At 29.1% G+C, this 22,545-nt stretch overlaps 2 protein-coding genes across 2 annotated transcripts; both read right to left on the bottom strand.

Annotated features, from left to right (window-relative positions):
* Window positions 1–4,766: 4,766 nt before the first annotated feature.
* On the bottom strand, window positions 4,767–5,619 carry LOC111633017 (cuticle protein 64-like). The gene is made up of 2 exons (XM_023377543.1): window positions 5,491–5,619; window positions 4,767–5,399 (listed from the first exon to the last, which is right to left on the bottom strand). The coding sequence occupies exons 1-2, from the start codon at window positions 5,500–5,502 to the stop codon at window positions 4,767–4,769; spliced, it is 645 nt and encodes a 214-aa protein (XP_023233311.1). The 5' UTR covers window positions 5,503–5,619.
* A 1,551-nt stretch (window positions 5,620–7,170) lies between these two features.
* LOC111633136 (cuticle protein 64-like) lies at window positions 7,171–8,179 on the bottom strand. The gene is made up of 2 exons (XM_023377671.1): window positions 8,051–8,179; window positions 7,171–7,959 (listed from the first exon to the last, which is right to left on the bottom strand). The coding sequence occupies exons 1-2, from the start codon at window positions 8,060–8,062 to the stop codon at window positions 7,327–7,329; spliced, it is 645 nt and encodes a 214-aa protein (XP_023233439.1). The 5' UTR covers window positions 8,063–8,179; the 3' UTR covers window positions 7,171–7,326.
* Window positions 8,180–22,545: the final 14,366 nt, after the last annotated feature.

The raw sequence follows: 22,545 nt of genomic DNA, 5'->3' as shown, positions 1-22,545 counted from the left end.
TTATCCGAATAAATTGGGGACTGAGGTTGTTCGGATAACTTATTTTTCGGATAACCGAATATGTACGAAAAAATACATTAACCTATCCCGTGTTGAAATTTTTCTCTGTTGCGTGTCGCTTTGCGTTGAATTTTCGTCGATGTTAAGCCTAATGTAAACTTTTTAAAATAATAATCGTGGCTATTGTATTGTTAAAAATTATTTTTTTATTTTTTACAAACAAAATAAATATGTTGAAAAATATAAAAACAAAAAAATATATACTTTAGAAGTTGATCTAGTATCAAAAACGTTCGATTCAGCACCACACAGTCCTCAGAAAAACACCACACAAAAGTGCCAGTGCTGCCAGCTAAAACACACACACCAACAAAAAAATATTGGAGTAGCCCAAGATATAGCCGAAGATTGTAGAGCCACAGCACTAGCGAAAATTTAAATTTGTCGACCGGAATGTTTTCGGTTAACCGACGTTTCGGATAAACGACGCTCTACTGTATACTTTAAGGCTGTGTACACATTAGGCGTTTTGCGTTGCGTTAAACGCGCGTTACCAGCGTACCACACTGCGCGTTAGCTCGGCGTTCGACGACCGTTTAGTGGAGCGTTAGTACTGGCTCAGTTTGGAAATGGACGTGAAAGTAATTGCTTGTGTGCGCCTCCTCCATTGTCGCTATAAAAGACGATGGCAGAGGCAAAGAAAATTTTGGGTGCACCCAATATTGCGAAGATAGACTGACGCATGGAATGTTTCTGACGTTGTATCCAAAACTAAGGCAATATGAACCCAAATTTTTTAATTCTTTTAAAATATCTATAAAATCATTTGACGAAGAATGGTCTCTTTTTGATTTCATCAATAAATAGATCAGTATCGAAATGATCGTTCTCCATTTCGGCCAACGTATGTCCAAGCTACCCGAAAGCGCGCGATCGAATATACAACAACATGGCAGCACATATATGTTAAAGCGCCCGTAAAACGCGCGTTTGGCCAAAAGCGCGCGTTTGAGTATGTATGCCTATGCAGAACACTTGATTCTTTAAAACGCCTAATGTGTACACAGCCTTAAAATTTCATTATTTTAGCTTATTACAATAAGTAGTATTGATTGATAGAAAGAGCACTTTAGTGTTAATAAACTAAAAATAAGGAAAAAAATTATTAATTTTAAAGCGATTATGTTTATCTTAATTATTTCTTGTAGTCACTTTTAGTTCTTAGACCCAGCTTTATAATAAGTGCATAGATCGAAATCAATATCTTTTATACTTTATTTTAATCAATACTAATCTAACTAATTATAAGTTTATCGAATTTAATATGCAAAACACATGTCATAATCTGCATTTTGCGTGTTAGATCGAAATAACTTACATAAAAATCATTGATAGAATATTTAAATTTGAAAAAACAAGCAATAAAATAAGCAATAAAACAAACATAAATGAATTTAATGTGGTTTTTTTTCCATAATGCTTCGTTCAAAAATGTTATATATGTTACATTTAAATGCATTTGTAAACGTAGTTTTCATTTTTAATTAGGTCTCGTAAAAACTAAAAAAAAAAAAAAAATTCAAGGAAGATGGATAATAGTTTATCTCGTATAAATTCAGGAATAAAAAGTTAAAATTCTTCTATGTCAAGGTGCAATAAAATTTTCACTTACATAATATTTCTAGAAGTTTTAATTATATTGCAGGCGAAATTAGATAAGGAGCTAAAAAATAAGAGATTAAATGGAGATTAAAAATAAAAAGATAAAAAATTAATCGAGTTTATTTGAAACACGCATATAAAGTATTTCAGATTGGATCGAAAATGATTTTATTCTTGGGTAATACGTGTGATATTTGTAAGATATTTGTATTCATTTCAAATTAGCCAATTTATTTTGTATAAAAAAGTAAAATTTTTATACCAAAAGTTGCTTTTTTTCAAACAGTTCATTTATTCGCTTTCTTATTTGAAAGTGAATAAATGAACTGGTCAATACAAAAAAATCGGACATTTTTAGTATATTTTATTTTTTAATTAATCGAGAATTCTGATATATTATGTGGGAAGTTGTGTGACAGATATACAGGCATCGTTTTCATTTATATATGTAGGCCTATATATTAAAATTTTCCTTAAAACAAGTCCGCATATTTCAAATAAAAATGTTAAGATGGTCATAAATTTTTACACAGATTACTTGTAAGATTGATAAAAACTTCATAACAATTAGACTGAGATTTTATCAGAATGAAATAAATTGTACATATGTCTAGATATTGAAAATATTCTATGCAGAAAATCCGGAAAAATTTATTATTATTATTTTATTTTTAGAGATTTCGTGAATTTTCCGTTATCATCCGTTTTCTTATGACATTTTAGCATAGCATTATCTCAATCCTTCTCCGGAGGAAAACGAATAAAGCCACGTTAATCACATACGAATAATTTCTTTAAAAGTTATATTTTTTTAAATAGTTGAATTTCAAATCTCCATTTATAAATGTAATATGAATAATATTCAAATACATCAATAAGAGATTGATCTCAATTCTCTAATACAGTGTATTGATAGAATCTATTTGACAGTGAAGTATCTGTAAGCAAATTTTGATAAGAAAACTTTTTAATTCAAAGCATAAATTTCAAATTTTAAAGATAAACTTAAGGAAATTTAATTTCAGATAAAGCTAACTTAATTTTATTTTAAAATAAGATATATTGATCAAAAGAACGATGAAATAATGTTATGTAAATATATTACTTAATGTATCAGTTACTTATAGATTCAATCACTGTCAAAATAAGTTCATATTTTTAAAATGTGCCCAAACTTTGCAATTGGCGAAGTGCTATAAAGAAAAATAAAAAAAACCTATCACCATAACTGGAAAAGAAAAGATATTTATTGTCCAAATTTCGCATAAGTATTGTAGTTAGGCAGGTGTCAAATATTTTGTATATTCCATACTTTTTATACTAAAAGTAGTACTACTTTTATACTAAAAGTATTTATAGTATTTTTAAGTGATGTGTCAAATTTGCGAGCCAAATTTGGTCGTGAGTTTGTAAACCATTGATCTAAGCCATTGCCAAATTTAAAACTGTCATTTTATTTAAAATGGTAGATAAAATAATAAATATTGCGTGAAATGTCTATCAAATTTCAAAATAGTTAATAATTTTTATTTTTTATTTTTTGGATAAATAATCTATCTTTAGTTAAATCCTTTTTGCAGTACTATACAAATATTTTTGTTTACTGAAATAATAAAATAATAAGTTTTTCTGGATGTTATCATCTTGTTCCAATGTCATGTGAATAATTAAGTTTTCAGGAATTATTTTTATTATAACTTACAAACAATTTCATGAAAATAAATTTCTGTGTCAATATATGTGTTTAAGCATAACTAAAATAAATAGAAATATTTTAGTTGGTGTTTTTAATGGAATTACTTTATAATTTAAAGTTAATAAATATTTGTAAAATCAAAATATGTTAACAATTTATTTTCCGTAAGTAAACAATTTTACAGTTAAGATACAAGAATTAAAGTTATATACACACAATTAATGTACAAATATTAAAATTATATTCACATAATTAATGTTGAAATATAAAATTGATAAAGAACAAAAATATCCCTGTAAAAAGAAAATTATTTCTTTCATTATACTGTAATAATGAAATATTTATGTTTAATAAAATCTAATTTTAGAACTTACATCAGAATACAAGTCACCACCATCCGTGTCCATGTCCAAAACCGAATCCATGCAATGCAGATAATGAAAATAATGGATTATAACCGTAATGACCAACTGGTTTCACAAATTTTATTATTTTAACCGCCGGATAATGGCCGTGTCCAAAACCGTATCCATGCCCATGCCCATGACCATAGCCGAAGTGATGAAAAATGTCGTGATGTCCATGATCATAGTGACCGTGATCATGACTTAATAATATAATTTTCTTATGTCCTGCACTTGCAAAAGTTACCAATAATCCAATAATAATTAAACTCAACTGTAAAAAATAAATAAAAATTTTAATTTTTTATTAATGATAAAGCAAATATAAACATTAAGCAGAAAAACTTACCATTATTTTCATATAAACGATGTGTTTTTTTTCCTTAAATTAAATTTGTTGCAGGGTGTGCTGCCGTTCTGTAATGTGAAGCAAAAAACAAATCGGTGTGTTTTTATACTCGAGGATGATCTCAAAAGTCGGCCAAATATAAAACAATTACTAAATTTATCACAAAAAATATATGAATAAGTTATAAATAACGTGTTATATATTATTTTTCCCAAAGAAGGGTACGTTTTTAAGGAAACGAACACCATGCACTATCCCGATTTGCCTTCATCACTAAGAATAGTTTTGTCGCTTCTAGCATCACCTTTTAGGTCATACAAGGGATGAGTTAAAGAGTTGTATTCTTAATTTGATATGTTGTAAAACTTTATAATAAGTCGTCTAATAATAACTTTAAACACCTGTTAACTCGTAAATCATATAAAATAGTTGAAACTTGATTACATTTTTTCAAAAAAATTGTATTGTAATTATCAAATTACAAACGTTCTGATATATTTTAAGCTTAGTCTAAAGTTACTCTATTAAAAACAAGAAACATTAAAGCAATAGACGTATGTGTATTATTTTATTAATGNTATTACAATATTTCAGTAAAATCACTTACTCGGATTAAAATCGTGATTTTATAAATGACCAAAACCGTCCTTGTTAATTAGCCCCAACGTCCAAATTCGTGTCCTCCTAATCCTTTTAAACCGTGTCCTCCTAATCCGTGTCCATGTCCACTGAGATCGCCTAATCCGTGTCCATGTCCACCGAGATCTAATCCGTGTCCATGTCCACCGAGATCTAATCCGTGTCCATGTCCACCGAGACCTTCTAATCCGTGTCCATGTCCACCGAGACCTCCTAATCCGTGTCCACCGAGTCCTCCTAATCCGTGTCCTCCAAATCCATGTCCACTATGATGAGAAATAACTGGTACCTTTTCTACTGAAACTTGTTTTACTGGTATATGCTTAAATGATACTTTTTTTACTGGCACATGCTCAACGGACACTTTCTTTACTGGAATTTGATGAATTGATACCTTTTTCACCGGTACATGATCGAATGATACTTGTTTTACAGGAATATGACTAACTGATACTTTCTTAACTGGAACATGTTCAACTTTTATAGATCCACCATGTCCATGTCCAATTCCATGTCCAATTCCATGGCCAAAACCACCGTGTCCAAAATCTAGTCCTCCACCAAAATCATGTCCGTAACTGCCATGGCCTAAACTAAGAATTCCAGCAGAGGAAAGAGCAACTAATACTTTCAAAACACAGAGGACAAGCTAAAGTGAAAATATGAATACATACATGTAAGCCTACATATTATATTTTATAAAACTAATAGCTTAAATGAAGTAATACTTTCTAACTTACCAAAGCCTTCATTTTCAATAAGAATCTTCGTCTATTCCAATTGAAGCTTCTATACAATGTATGAAACTGATTTGTGGTCTACTATGAGACCAGACTGTTTATATATCTGAAAACGACGCTAAAATTAGGCCAGATATCTCCCTCTAGCTAAATATTCTTAAATCAATAGTTACTATCGACAAAACTGATGATTGGATGACTATTATTATCTTAAATCTCTTAACTATTTGTAGAAAGTCGATAAAAATACGACAATTGCGACACAACAGGAATTTTTTCCGCGAAATATCGAACGTCTGAAAGATCTTTATGTAAAAATTCTTATTTTTAGCAATGTTATAAAACATTATATTTATTCTTTAATATATTATTTTACATATTATTCATCTCCATCAAACAAAACATTATGAAACATTCGATACATAAAAACTATATCTGATCGCACATATATTTTCTGTTTATTTATATCTAAATTAAAGTTATAGATAAAGTGAGATTTACTTAGTTTTGAACGTATAGTAAGTCATTGAACGTAGACCGGTTTATAATGACATTAAAAAATTATTAGATGATTTGCATGTGAGATGGAATTATAGATATGCTATAAACGAAGCATTTCTGTGAACACTTCTACGTCAAGCAAAAGAAAAAAAAATCTCCTCGATCTATATTCTGCCAATATTTAAACACAATGTACAATTCCTTAATGAAAAAGTTTCGTTATATATTTACAACTATTTATAGAATATTAGAAAATAAAACAATAACTATTAAATCCGGAAGCGAATCATTGAAAAAATGATGCAATTACATAAAATATAATTAATACCTTTTCTCGTCTTTTTTAGCAATTGATAATGATCTGTAGATTAAAACTGGTAAATCTATTTATATAAAAAAATTCTCGTTTCTGATAATTATTAATAGACCGTATTGAATCAATGTAAGATAATATTTGAGTATAAATACTCAGCGTGCAAGATATAGAGCTTTATTTTAAAAAATAACGAAGACAAGATTGCTTGCAAAATTTTATTGGCTTATTTTTTAGCTAATTTAAAATATATATATTAGAATTTTAATTCATTTATATTTTTCTGAATAATATAAAATATATTTTATGTCATTTCTATATTAAAATGAAAAACTTTAATATTTTAAATTTATCTCAGTTTAAGTACCGAATATCTCAAAGATTTTCGGCACTTAAACCAAATATTTTGTTTCTTTTGACAAATTGTTGTTTTGAATCGAAATGATAAATCAACAACTCGTATCTACACCAATATATATTTGACGAAATTATAAAATATACTTGTTCCTCCTCTTTTGTCACCTTCAAAGTATCTATCACACCTGTTTTGTCACTAGCATTTGCAAATTCGATGTTTTTCATTTTGTTTACTTTCCTCTATTTTTTCAAGGTTTTTAAAAAATGATTTATTCCTTTCTTGTTTTTTAATATGCAGCCATTAAAAATAAGAAATTATCTGAATATATGCTGTTATCATACTCGATAACAGCATATTAAGTTATAGACAAAACCTCATCTTTCTGCAACAACTCGTGGAAATGTATCTGGTTTTCTATATCCCTAATTATGCCTAATTATATTTGTCGTCTTTTATGTATTAACGTGTAAAAGTGTTAACATCATACATATTCAAAATTTGGCCTTCGTCCTACAAAATAAAATGTACGTAATTATTGTCTTAATAAAGTATAGTTTTTGTAATTTTCTATTCATTCATTGTTCAAGTATTACAATATTTCAGTAAAATCACTTACTCGGATTAAAATCGTGATTTTATAAATGACCAAAACCGTCCTTGTTAATTAGCCCCAACGTCCAAATTCGTGTCCTCCTAATCCTTTTAAACCGTGTCCTCCTAATCCGTGTCCATGTCCACTGAGATCGCCTAATCCGTGTCCATGTCCACCGAGATCTAATCCGTGTCCATGTCCACCGAGATCTAATCCGTGTCCATGTCCACCGAGACCTTCTAATCCGTGTCCATGTCCACCGAGACCTCCTAATCCGTGTCCACCGAGTCCTCCTAATCCGTGTCCTCCAAATCCATGTCCACTATGATGAGAAATAACTGGTACCTTTTCTACTGAAACTTGTTTTACTGGTATATGCTTAAATGATACTTTTTTTACTGGCACATGCTCAACGGACACTTTCTTTACTGGAATTTGATGAATTGATACCTTTTTCACCGGTACATGATCGAATGATACTTGTTTTACAGGAATATGACTAACTGATACTTTCTTAACTGGAACATGTTCAACTTTTATAGATCCACCATGTCCATGTCCAATTCCATGTCCAATTCCATGGCCAAAACCACCGTGTCCAAAATCTAGTCCTCCACCAAAATCATGTCCGTAACTGCCATGGCCTAAACTAAGAATTCCAGCAGAGGAAAGAGCAACTAATACTTTCAAAACACAGAGGACAAGCTAAAGTGAAAATATGAATACATACATGTAAGCCTACATATTATATTTTATAAAACTAATAGCTTAAATGAAGTAATACTTTCTAACTTACCAAAGCCTTCATTTTCAATAAGAATCTTCGTCTATTCCAATTGAAGCTTCTATACAATGTATGAAACTGATTTGTGGTCTACTATGAGACCAGACTGTTTATATATCTGAAAACGACGCTAAAATTAGGCCAGATATCTCCCTCTAGCTAAATATTCTTAAATCAATAGTTACTATCGACAAAACTGATGATTGGATGACTATTATTATCTTAAATCTCTTAACTATTTGTAGAAAGTCGATAAAAATACGACAATTGCGACACAACAGGAATTTTTTCCGCGAAATATCGAACGTCTGAAAGATCTTTATGTAAAAATTCTTATTTTTAGCAATGTTATAAAACATTATATTTATTCTTTAATATATTATTTTACATATTATTCATCTCCATCAAACAAAACATTATGAAACATTCGATACATAAAAACTATATCTGATCGCACATATATTTTCTGTTTATTTATATCTAAATTAAAGTTATAGATAAAGTGAGATTTACTTAGTTTTGAACGTATAGTAAGTCATTGAACGTAGACCGGTTTATAATGACATTAAAAAATTATTAGATGATTTGCATGTGAGATGGAATTATAGATATGCTATAAACGAAGCATTTCTGTGAACACTTCTACGTCAAGCAAAAGAAAAAAAAATCTCCTCGATCTATATTCTGCCAATATTTAAACACAATGTACAATTCCTTAATGAAAAAGTTTCGTTATATATTTACAACTATTTATAGAATATTAGAAAATAAAACAATAACTATTAAATCCGGAAGCGAATCATTGAAAAAATGATGCAATTACATAAAATATAATTAATACCTTTTCTCGTCTTTTTTAGCAATTGATAATGATCTGTAGATTAAAACTGGTAAATCTATTTATATAAAAAAATTCTCGTTTCTGATAATTATTAATAGACCGTATTGAATCAATGTAAGATAATATTTGAGTATAAATACTCAGCGTGCAAGATATAGAGCTTTATTTTAAAAAATAACGAAGACAAGATTGCTTGCAAAATTTTATTGGCTTATTTTTTAGCTAATTTAAAATATATATATTAGAATTTTAATTCATTTATATTTTTCTGAATAATATAAAATATATTTTATGTCATTTCTATATTAAAATGAAAAACTTTAATATTTTAAATTTATCTCAGTTTAAGTACCGAATATCTCAAAGATTTTCGGCACTTAAACCAAATATTTTGTTTCTTTTGACAAATTGTTGTTTTGAATCGAAATGATAAATCAACAACTCGTATCTACACCAATATATATTTGACGAAATTATAAAATATACTTGTTCCTCCTCTTTTGTCACCTTCAAAGTATCTATCACACCTGTTTTGTCACTAGCATTTGCAAATTCGATGTTTTTCATTTTGTTTACTTTCCTCTATTTTTTCAAGGTTTTTAAAAAATGATTTATTCCTTTCTTGTTTTTTAATATGCAGCCATTAAAAATAAGAAATTATCTGAATATATGCTGTTATCATACTCGATAACAGCATATTAAGTTATAGACAAAACCTCATCTTTCTGCAACAACTCGTGGAAATGTATCTGGTTTTCTATATCCCTAATTATGCCTAATTATATTTGTCGTCTTTTATGTATTAACGTGTAAAAATGTGTGATAATTTTTTAATTTTATTACCCATTCTTTGCAAATACAGAAAGGTTGATAAAAATGAGGGACAAGTGTATGTATATATTTTGTGTTTAGTTTTTTTAGAATTCTGAGAGAATAAAAAATTTATTAAATGTTTAGTGTTTTTAAAACATTAAACATTTAATAAATTTTCTATTCTGTTTTACAAATATTCTTAATATATCTACAATATAAAAAAATGAAAATTATATGATTTCATAATCAAGTTCTTTGGTAAACATTATAATGCTATTGAACTAACAGTAACTACACTATAACGGTTATAATAATTCTAAGATATAAATATCACAAATTTTTATATAAAAAATAAACTACAATAAATATTGTTATTATCATTTCATCTATTGAATTAAAATTTTTAAATGTTTTCTTTTTAAAAAGAATTATTAAAGTCACAAATATGTCGACAGTTTTATAAAATACATTTAAGAGTCAATGAATTTAGCATATCAAAACGATTTCTCGATTAACATTCACTTTAAAATAAGCGTTGGAACTGATAGCATTTACTTTAATATAGCGTTGGAACTGATAGCATTTTTAAAAATTAATTTTTAAAAATGCTATCAGTTCCAACGCTATATTTTTGAATAAAAGTTGCACGTGAATTGAATTGAATTTCTTTTGTTCAGTGATGCATGTAAAGATAGAATGAATAGATTTGCAGTGAAATATGGGAGATATTTTCCTGTTAATGTTGAGGTCAATGTCTAGGAAAATGTTACAATTTTTTTAATGTAAGACTGACCATTAAAGTCAATGTTGTATATAAAATATGCCTCCTGTTTGCTTAAACAATAGCTATTGGAAAGCATACGTATGACTAACAGATTATTATTTTTTATGTTATATTGTTTTAATGAGTAAAGTAGTATCGGGTGAATGGCTGAGCGATTCAAAATTTTCATAATTTAGAGAGGAATTCGGGTTTGAACAGACTTCTACATGAATTCATTTAATTTATTCTTCACTAAAACTAAAGAAAGCAGAACAGATCAGTGTTTTCATCTGATTAAAATCTATTTACATTAGCTAAAAACTAACAATCTGTGATATTGTTGTTTTATACATGCTAAAAAGCGTATGCTGTATTTATGTTTTTCTACAAAGTTGTTTATTAAATATTAAAGTTAAAAAAAAACAAAAATTGTGTAATTTCATGTAGATTAATTAAATAACATTTTTACTTTTTTCATCTCTATAAATACTGAAAAAGAACTTTAACAAAATCATTTAGCCAGATCCTTAATGGAATGGCCGATATAAACATTAGTGATTTAAAAATCTTTATTTATTACAAATATCTTTTGTTTCAAGTGCTACATCTTTTACTTTTTATAAATTTCTGGCTTTTTCGTGATGTTTAAAACAAAAATGATATTCTTATTATTTCATAATAGAATGCTTTTATTTGTTTCTTACTCTATTATATTTATTTGAAGAAAATAAAAGAAATAATAATTAAAAATAGTTTATAAATTTATAAATACAGTACAGTCACGAGTCAAGAATAATGTAATAATTAATGATGTAATTTACTTTGTAATCTAAAATTCTAGATATTTTCTTCATTTTCATTTAAAAACATTTCCGTTTTAAATATTCTATTTGTAAAATTATAAAAAAAATTATTTTTGTAATAGTTTTAAAACGGTAGATATGAAGACATAAAACAATGCCAACTACCTTAATTTCTTCAGGTTTATCATATGTAATTTAAATTATTATCCACCAAATATGAAAAGAAAAATATCTTAGTCCCTTACATAATACAAACCAATTAAAAATTATTTTATTTCAAGTATAGACGAACGTCAATACAGCTAGTAAGTATTTGACGTTCGTCTATACTTGAAATAAAAAAATGCACAATTCCTTTCTGCAAATAATAATAATAATAATAATAACAATAAATAATCATTGAAATTTCTATCAATCGAATTAATGTAGGAATTGTTTTCATTTTTTGTGGAGATATAATGCTAACTTGTAGGGGAGACCGGGGCAACTTCGGCATGCGGGGCAAGTTTGTCAAGCGCTTTTTTTTAAAAACAAATTAAAAGGAGACTTTGGTTATAGGTTAGGCAGTTGAGTTTTATTGGTGGCTTGTTGAGTGTAGTGTTTTTATTGTTCTCCAACAAGCGTAGTTGAATTATCAAGCAAATTTTCATTTTCGTTCAATTCCATATAATATTTTTTTTTCCATTTATATTGAATTGGCAGGTTTTGTTATAATTCCATGATAACGAAAGTTACTTTTCCTGTTAGAAGGATGTAACTTCAACTTATTCACGTGGCCAGATCGTGGCTTGGCATTCTGTTCTCAGGGTTGTACTTAATGTTTCGAAATCATGACTAGCGGGGTAAGATCGGCAACATAAAGCCACATTAGAAGCAAAGGATAAAAATCAAATAGATGATAAATGAAAACATGTTTGCATTTGTTATTCATGTATATATGTCTTTGAACTTGCATTTCGTTGTAATAATATTAAATGGGTGTTGGATTTGTATTTCTTTGTTTTAATAGTGAATTCCAACTTATACATTGTTAATAACATAATTTTATATACGTGCCTATCTTGCCCCATTACTGTTGCCCCTATACCAGGGGCAACTTTAATAAAAATAATTAAAATAATTACAACTTTACAAAAAGAGAGAAGTTGCCGATCTTGCCCCTATACCCGGGGCAACTCCGTCAATTTCTCTCTTCTTGTAAAGTTGTAATTATTTTAATTATTTTTATTTCCAAACTGATTTTAACCAGTTCTATAGTAAGGTAACATTCCAATAGACAATATGCAAAGCTTTTTTTTCAGTTTACAGCAGTATTTATTACACAAAATTTAAGTAAAGCTTAACATGCCGATCTTGCCCCGGTCTCCCCTAAATGAATATCATTTTGTTTCTTTTTTCAACTACAGCAAGAGCTGTTTATTGTAATCGCGAATATTGCGTCCTTTTAAGTGACAAAGCATCAAAGTAAGTAAATAAATGAAGTTTGTTTCATATGAAACGAATTATTGATACATTATCGGTTTTCTTACTTATCTGCTTGTCACTTAGAGCCACTTCCAAAACTAATAAATTCGAAATCCGGATTTCGAATTTATTTGTTTTGGAGGACAGTAGGCTGAGATGGACATCATCCGGATGTCATCCAGACATTGAGTTTTTTAAACATGGTTCGACCTCCCAAATTTGACCCCGCTTTATCTCAGATTGAACCTAGGAGGTATTAAAACCTCAAAACTTTTTCGGAGAACGATCTGTCCCTGATATGCCGGACCATGTCACCCATCATTTGATTAGTTTCCATAGCCAAACTCATGATGAATATGATTAAAATCGGCCTATAGACTCATACAGCCTATAGGACGGAAAGAGTTAGTATATATATACAGTGGTACCTCGGTATACGTCTGCTTTAGAATACGCCCAATTCGGAATACGTCCTCTTTGGACTAAACAAATTTTGCTCGGTATACGACTTTTGTTCGGTATACGACATAATTCAACTATACGCGCCATCAATGAACAAGTAGCACTATCGGTGTACTAGACCAGACTAGACGTTCGCGGTGCAACGGTTTATAACTTTGTTTAATTTCTTCTGCTTTTAATTCGTAAGTAAAATTTTATTATTTTTATTAATCAAGAATCACAAAAAGGCAAATGAAAAGCTACAGAAAACTAAAAAAATGACTAGAATTACAATGGAACTGATGAGAGATTGTTGAGAAATACGAAGGTGGCACGCGTGTTCGAGATTTTAACTGTTGTTTACCGTATTTCGAGAACGACGATATGAACAATCGCGAAAAATAGAGACATTATTAAATCTGCTAACGTTGCGAAAAGGGTTAAATCAATTTCTAAACAGAGATCGAAGACATTAGATCGTATCGAGAAATTGCTTTTGCTTTGGATAACTGAAAAACATTGCTGGAGACAGCGTATCGGAAGCAGTTATTTGCGAGAAAGCTAAAAAAGATACACGCTGATATCATGAAAAATCAAGCAGGAACTAGCCAGGAAAGCGAGGTGTTTAAAGCCAGCTATTTTTTTTACACGAGAACGGATTAATCATTTTTACATTACTTCTTATGGGAAAGGTTGGTTTGGTATAAGTCCAATTCGGTATAAGTCCAAACATCGGGAACGGATTAAGGTCGTATACCGAGGTTCCACTGTATATATATAAGTTTTGTAATGTTATTTAAATTGTAATTATAAATGCACTTATAATTTTATTATCATTAATGATAAGTTTGAATTTATTTAGTTAATAACAGTTAACTGACGAAACAGATAATAATAGCTATAACTTATAAGCTATGTGGTTTCAATAAAACGTTAGTACTGTATAATCAATTTAAATGAAATCATCCGATCATATAAGATGTTTACCATTAACGACAAAGCCTGTAGTTCTTTGTTGTTCTAATATACAAGGCCAAAAACAAAGACTTCTAGTGATTAAAAATCTTAACTTTTTGAGATATGAAATATTTACCGTAGATTGCTATTTGAATACAAACGCCTGGATGACAATTGACATTTTTAACAATTCTTTAGTTAAATGGAATATAAACTTAAAAAATTGTTTTACGTGGTATTGCTAGATAATTGTACAGCACATTAATGTATTAACAATGTTTTATTAAAAAAACTTTAAATTATATTCTCATGGCTGAATTAGTAATGTTGTAATATGGTGACATACAAAGATCAAAGAATGATACGTAAGAAGAAGTGAACTTACAGGAGTGAAATGCATGCAAGAACTAGATGTCAAAACAAACTGTGTAAACTGGTATGATTTCTATTGTTAAAAGAATTTCCTACGTGATACACTACGTATTTTAAATTAACGATATTTTAGGATCGAGTGTGACTATTGAAAATTGTTTTATAAAGGGCAACTTTTTAAAATAGACACATAGACATCTGAAAACGAAGTTGCGCTTGTTGGACCAGAAATCATAAATAACAAACACTCCAGAAGAAAAATCAAAAATTTAAAAACTGGTTGTCAATTGACAACAAAACTCCATTATCGGCTATGATAACATCACAAATATGCCAAATTGTTACTGAAGAACGGTCTGGAGAATTATCTGATGAAATTAAAGACAATCAAAAAGTATAGATCCTCCAATAAATATTCAGATTCGAGTAGTTCTGCGAGCACTCATCTTGGAGCAGATTTATTGAGCTACGAAATCATTGGATGAATTGTCCTGTAAAGTGGCTTTAATTAATACGCGCCCATTATGAATAAGAGCATTTTATTAATGAAATATTACTAAATAATAGCCAACAAGTAACGCTGGATAATTCAAGTGATATAATGAATAATAAGTAAATATCAATAACTCAAGTAATTATTTTTATTAATAAAGTTTTAAGCAAATTATTAAATTTATTTTGATACAGTTTTAATTGTTTAAAAATATCTGATTTAATAAAACTAGAATTTCTACTAACATGGGAGAATTGCTTTCTCTTTATTTATATTATCACTCGGTTATTGTTATCAATATAGGTAGTCTCGAAGTGATTACAATAAACGCTACCTATTGTATTTTGAATATTTAGCTCATGTCTTGAACAACATTCATTCTGTTTACTTGATGATAAATTGCTTTGATGAGAATAATAAATAATATAATATAATAATTTATTCATTTAACATGGATAGTTTTGCAAGTAAATATTCTTGAACAATAGAATAATTGATAGTACCCACTATTACTCTTAATTTTTCAAAGAATAATAACGTTTGGAAAATACTCAAGCTCCTCGCCAGCTTGTAATAAACACTATTCAGATCGGCAGCATATAATGTGTTGATAGTTTACAAAAATAAATTCAAATGTTACAAATGAAATAATAAGAAGGTAACTGTAAGAAGTTTTCAGAAATATAGATATATTCAGAAAAACAAATATTCTCTTACTCTTTATCTTATCCTATTATTCTATGTGCCCTCTCTTGTTTCAATTATCCCTTCTAACTTGTGTAAAGAGGTACTGTACAGTACTTACGTTACAATGCCATTTCTTAGTTAATTAGAAGCAATAAATAAAATGAATTTAATTATATATTGTGTACATATTTAGTTCTGTCTATGTGATAAATTTAAAGTTTTATATTAGATTAGGCTACGAAATCGACTTTTTAAAATCGGTCTTAAACAACATAATAGTAAAAGTTAATTATCATATAATAAATAATTTTATTTAATTTTATAAACAATTTTCGGTCGATTGCGTTAAAATAAACAATATATTTTTTGTCAGATAGTTAAAAATAGTAAGTGGCTTAAATACTAGGTACACTACAAGTTTAAAATATTATTAGGTATTTATTTATGCATTACTCGAATTGAGGAGAAAAACCAAGAATTTTTCTCATAAGTTAAGCATTGAGAAATTTCGTAATAGTCAATTTGTTTAATAAATTACTTTAAAAACTGCTAAAGCCTAGATTAAATTTTATAAATTTACTTGAAATTCCAGCTGTTTTTAAATCGCAAACAGGAAAAATTGGCCAATTAAAGGCTAGCAATTACAAAAACAAAAAAAATGCGAAATATTCCTGTCCCTAATATAAAATGAATATATGTAATATAATATTTCTGAAAGTATAACATGGTATTTGTTTTTATATTTTCTTCTCTCTTTGAATGTACTTAGTATATTTAAAAAAAAAAATTAATTTTAAAACTTTTTTATCTGATGTTAACATACTGTAGATACCTTTTAAGTTAATGTCTTTGTTAAAACTCATGTTCTCCTTTTTTATTTTTAATTTTGTTTTTTATTATAAACATGTTATATTAAATTTAGCCTGTTTTATTTAGTAACATCATAATGATCTATTAGCTGCAAACGTTTTTTTTTTTTTTTTTACAATCAAAGTTTTTCTTAGAAATTACTTTTGTTTTTATAACAGGATTATATATTCATGATTGCAGTGGTTTTATGCAGGATATAAATTTAACTAGATATTTTCTAACATAACTTTTTATTCAGGGAATTTTTAACAACATTAAAAAATTATTTGTGGCTTGAAAAATTAGATTTGTTAATAAAAATAAACTAACAGTTAAGATATTTTAACTTTAAACTTTTAAATTTCTGTAAAATTGAATTATTTTTTTAATTAAAAAATTTTAATTCTATTTACCTGTTTAACATAAAAGCAGGAATAATTCCATTAATCATCGTGATAACATCAGAAACAAATTCATTATCAGTTATGTATTCAAAAGTTTTGCTTTCGTTTGTTACTTAAACGCAAATCATTTTGTTTGAGTTCATTTACAGAATATTAAGTATATTCGTTATGCAGTTTGATATTTACTTCCATAGCATTCTCAAGAAGTTTGTCAGAGTTATAATAATGTATCAATATATTCACGTATATTTTGTTTGTAAATAATATTATCTAATAATAGTATGTTGCTACATCTAATGTTAATATCTATATTTTCATTTAATAGTATGTTAAGTTGCAGTAACGTAACCAGGGAGGAGAGAAGAGTCCCGGGCCGTCTTTATCTTTGTAAATAAATAAATTAATAAAAATCAAATAAGTAGACCTATGTGAAAAACATTTAAATGTGACAAACGCAGTTATACACATGTACAGTACAGTACCGTACAGTGTATATGTTAGATCAATGATGTAAATATACCAAACCCCTGATTAGCTAGCCGTTTACATTTGCATGGCGTGTTGGGCAATGACGTCAATAGACAGGGACGTCATTGCCCAACACAATGACACAAGGCAATATTACGTCATTGCCGTCATTTCCCAATAAGATAATATTAGTAATGCGTTAAACAACAATGTTCAATTCTGCTTGGTTAATGATAGGAACTGTCATGGCCAACAATTGCACTTAATGTAATGTTTAGTTCTGTTAATTTCAGCTGTTTAGTGAAGTAGTTATGCAATATCTAAGAATCTTTTTTTACCCTTCATCCACAGCTAGTTAGTATGTATTGTGGATTTAGCTATTAGCTGCACCAACAGTGCACAGTACAGATCGGCCAAGATTCGTATATCTTGGCTGGGCAACATACATTATTCGGTTGAGGCTCTGAAAGATTTTAAAGTTCAAGAGCTTCTTTTTGGTTGACCTTGTCAGATTTTTCAAACAATTCGTTCCCTACGCTAATAGATTGTCCCTACGAATTTTTTTGCAGCCCGATCAAGATACGTGAAACGAGCTGTACAGTAGGTTTGAAAATTGTAATTCTGTCATCTCTAATATCGGTTTTAAAGCCACTGTTAACTCGAGGCCAACTTTTAAAACAGATATTAAATTATCTGCCTGGTAAATTCTAAAGCATTAATAAATAAAATATATTATATAATTAATATAAATTATAAGATCCAAGTTCCATTCTATTACCAGGAGTAATGCTTTAGAATTTTGTGTCTTGTAACTCCGTTATAATGCAGTTTATCTATTAATCAAATAATGAGGAATGGCTGTTATTCATAGAAAGTAATTCAATTAAGAAAACTTAAAAGTTTGAAAATAACATCCTAATCCTATAATACTCTTCTTGTCTAGCTTGGTATATAGCCTACTTGTGAGCACTATGTTGGCCTCTTTATTCCTAGACTTATTACACCGTCATGACGGTGTAATAAGTCTATCCTATAAAGAGGCCAACATAGTGTTACAAGTATAAACATCCTAATCATTACATTTGATAGGTTTTCAAAATTTTTTAAATTAAAAAGAGCACAAAAAATGGGTTAAATCATCTTGTAACATTTTTACATACTTATGTGTTAAGTAAGATTCGGTCCCGAATTTATTAATTAAAAAATTAGATATAATTTTGTTTATCACAAATGTATAGATAATAAATTATAATTCACAATTAAATTAATTAGTAATAATATATTAAAATAAATAAAATAAAATTCTTTAATTTCTGAATAGTTAATTTATTATTATTCTTGTGACATTCTCTTCCTAGATGATTGCAGCCGATAACTAATTCTCTTCATCTATCTCTGTCATGAGCATTTCTCAGATCAGTTTCCATTAAGTCTTTGATGTTATCCCTCCATCTCTTCCTGGGTCTTCCTCTTGACTTTTTTTCCCTCTACCATTTTTCCCTTTATCTTTTATCACTGTCTTCATCAATTGGCCTGAGGATCACCTAGACACATATCCAACTTATGTAGATTTTCTCTGCTTAATGTCACTCATTGTTTTTTAACATTAAATCTCTTAAGTATTTCTTCGTTTATGATCTCTGTCCTGTCTATCTTTCTTAGTCATCACATTTTTACTAACTCGTAAGTATGGCCATAAGTTATATTTTTAATTGTTATTTTTAAGAAAATAAATTTACGAATAAAATTATGAAGTAATTGGGATTAATTATAATATAGAAAAAAATGTGCCGCCACACGATCTATAGATCATATTCTTAGTGACTGATTTCAAACAGTGTAGGGCCATCTTCTGGATTTGGATGCTTCATCGAAATAAGATTATTGACTTTTATTTGACTTAAAATAACGAAAGTTTTAATATTGTTTTAATTTTTAATACTTGTAGGCTACTTATTATNATGCTGCTGTTTGAATCTAGACGTAATTATGCACACAATACCTTCCAAGGAAACAGCTGTCTTCTAACTCAGTCGAGAGACCTTGAAAAATTGCCCGGAAATGTTTATCCCTTCGCTTTTAAAGGAATCGTCCGGTCCAATCCAGAGCAGGGTCAGTAGCTCGCATTCAGGTCCATCTCAGAAGGGATCCCCGTGTGATACGTCTCGCTATGGTGACTTCCTCCGGAAAAACTAAACTGCCTGAGCAAAAGACAAAATCGCTTTGTCTCTGCCAATCGTTTGGCCTACACATTAGTGTACTGTACGAAGTGTTCAGGTCTGTAGAGTCAGAGTCTGGAGGAATTTCTGGCCAGAGGAATCGGAGTCGGAGTCGGAAAAAATGTGTCGACTTCTGCGTTTTAAATTTACTTTAGTTTTTTTTTTTATTAATGAAAGAAAATTTATTATATATTTATTAATTTTTTAAAATCTTTTTGTATTTTGGTATAATTCATTTATTTTAAATATAAAATGCATCAATTTAATTTATTAAATATATAGTGTTCTTTATAGTATTTGTGTTTAGTAGTAAAATTACTTTGACCCAATTGAATTTGAATATTTTTGAATCATTCCTTTATTATCTATCCCTGCTCTAAATAATTACTCTATTTTTCTGAAGAGCCAGACTAATTGATCAGAGTACATATTTTTCTTTTCTGAACAAGGGGCTGAAAGTAGCTAGATCGCACACTTTTTAATTGGACTAACTCTTCTGAAAGGGTGAAATGCAACAAATGCTGTCGAATATATGTAGATATAGAATTTTATTGCCCCCTTTCTCCTCTTATTAAATATTTGTTAAAAATTAATTTTTTTATACAAATAAATGAGTGAAATATGAAATGGACATTAACATCATTGCCACATATTAGTGGGTAAATAAAACCAACAAAATAGTTGCATCGCTATTCGAGTCTCTGTTAGCGTTAATAGACTTTACTCAAATATTGATAGTAAAAAAAATACGTAGAAGAAACTAAAGTATCTTCACTTTTCGACATGTCCAATCATTAGGAACAATGGTATTCTATTGTAGAGACGACCTTTTATTAAAAGCTACGCCTCTGCAAAATTATGCAAAACAGTTTAAAAAGTTCACCAAGGAGAAACATTTTAGTTTCTTCTACGTATTTTTTCCTGTGTAAGTATCATCAATCATTTTTAATTGAATTTACTCAAATATATTAAAGTTCACTTGCAGCTTGGTGAAAATAATAAAAACAGGCAAATCTGTAATTTTAATTAAAAGGAGCAACATTGTATAAAGAAGAGTTTGTTAATGATGTTACGCTTGATGAATAGCGCAAAGAAAGAAAGTCTTTAGAATATAAAGTAAGAGCAGAGTTGAACCTGTCTATCTCAAACATGTTTATCTCGAAATGTATGTTTTCCTCTGCATTTTCAGCCTAAATTCAATATTTTTTTTCATGTTTATCTCAAATAATTTTCTCCCAAAACCTCTATCTATATCATATATTACGGACTGAAGTGTCAGTTACAAATTCAATGCTCAGCGACTACATTTTGATAGCATAAACTATCTTGAGAAACATTTCTTGTAATATAGTACATACTGTAATTGCAAGTAACGATGCTTTTCTGTTATTGGTTACGAGTTTGGCTTGTATCTTATTGGTTGAAGAGAGTCAGTCATTAGAAACTATTGGCAAACTATTTCTGTTAAGGTATGTCAAAAATGTTTTATTTATACTTAATACAGGTAAGCTATGTACTGTACTTGCTATTGTGTTAATAAAATATCGTACTTTTAATCAAACCTATTACCGTTTACTGTGTAGGAACCTCTATATCTCGAAACCTGTCTATCTAGAATTTTTTTCTCTTTCTTATGAGATTAGACATAGACAGGTTCAAATGTAAATAATGTAATACGGTCGATTCCGCTTAACTGGGACACGTTGAAACTAATCCATTTTGGTCCAATTAAGCGGCTGCCCCAATTAGACAAACTAATAATAAATTCTAAAATAAAATAGGTAAATAAATAAGTGGGTAAAAAATAATAATTAGATACTTATTTTAATGCTTTATTAAACCAAAATACAGAAAATATTTGTACTATAAATTTGCCAGATTCATGACGATAGATAAATGATTCGCATTACGTTAGTGTTGCCAAATACAGTAGCCTATTAGTAGTAACGTACAGTACAGTACAGTACACAAGGGTTGATCGTTCGATTCTTTCCTGATCGAACGATTTTTCCTTTATCCCTTTTTAGTTAGAATATGTTCTAACTAAAAAGAGAAAAAGGAATGGGTTCTTCCAAAAGTCACTTTATGGTCTTCCTTTGAGCACACTTTTCCTTTTCTTGGAGATGGGCCAATTCGACACGATCGTCCATAGAATCCGCCAGCTCCGAATGCTGATCACAACGATGCTGCTGTTTGAATCTAGACGTAATTATGCACACAATACCTTCCAAGGAAACAGCTGTCTTCTAACTCAGTCGAGAGACCTTGAAAAATTGCCCGGAAATGTTTATCCCTTCGCTTTTAAAGGAATCGTCCGGTCCAATCCAGAGCAGGGTCAGTAGCTCGCATTCAGGTCCATCTCAGAAGGGATCCCCGTGTGATACGTCTCGCTATGGTGACTTCCTCCGGAAAAACTAAACTGCCTGAGCAAAAGACAAAATCGCTTTGTCTCTGCCAATCGTTTGGCCTACACATTAGTGTACTGTACGAAGTGTTCAGGTCTGTAGAGTCAGAGTCTGGAGGAATTTCTGGCCAGAGGAATCGGAGTCGGAGTCGGAAAAAATGTGTCGACTTCTGCGTTTTAAATTTACTTTAGTTTTTTTTTTTATTAATGAAAGAAAATTTATTATATATTTATTAATTTTTTAAAATCTTTTTGTATTTTGGTATAATTCATTTATTTTAAATATAAAATGCATCAATTTAATTTATTAAATATATAGTGTTCTTTATAGTATTTGTGTTTAGTAGTAAAATTACTTTGACCCAATTGAATTTGAATATTTTTGAATCATTCCTTTATTATCTATCCCTGCTCTAAATAATTACTCTATTTTTCTGAAGAGCCAGACTAATTGATCAGAGTACATATTTTTCTTTTCTGAACAAGGGGCTGAAAGTAGCTAGATCGCACACTTTTTAATTGGACTAAC

Source organism: Centruroides sculpturatus, unplaced genomic scaffold (assembly GCF_000671375.1).
Source record: "Centruroides sculpturatus isolate CEXI.00-Female unplaced genomic scaffold, Cexi_2.0 scaffold110, whole genome shotgun sequence".
In the NCBI taxonomy this organism is placed as follows: domain Eukaryota; kingdom Metazoa; phylum Arthropoda; class Arachnida; order Scorpiones; family Buthidae; genus Centruroides; species Centruroides sculpturatus.
The sequence above is the reverse complement of the archived record's forward strand: the minus strand, read 5'-3'. Positions and strand labels throughout refer to the sequence as shown.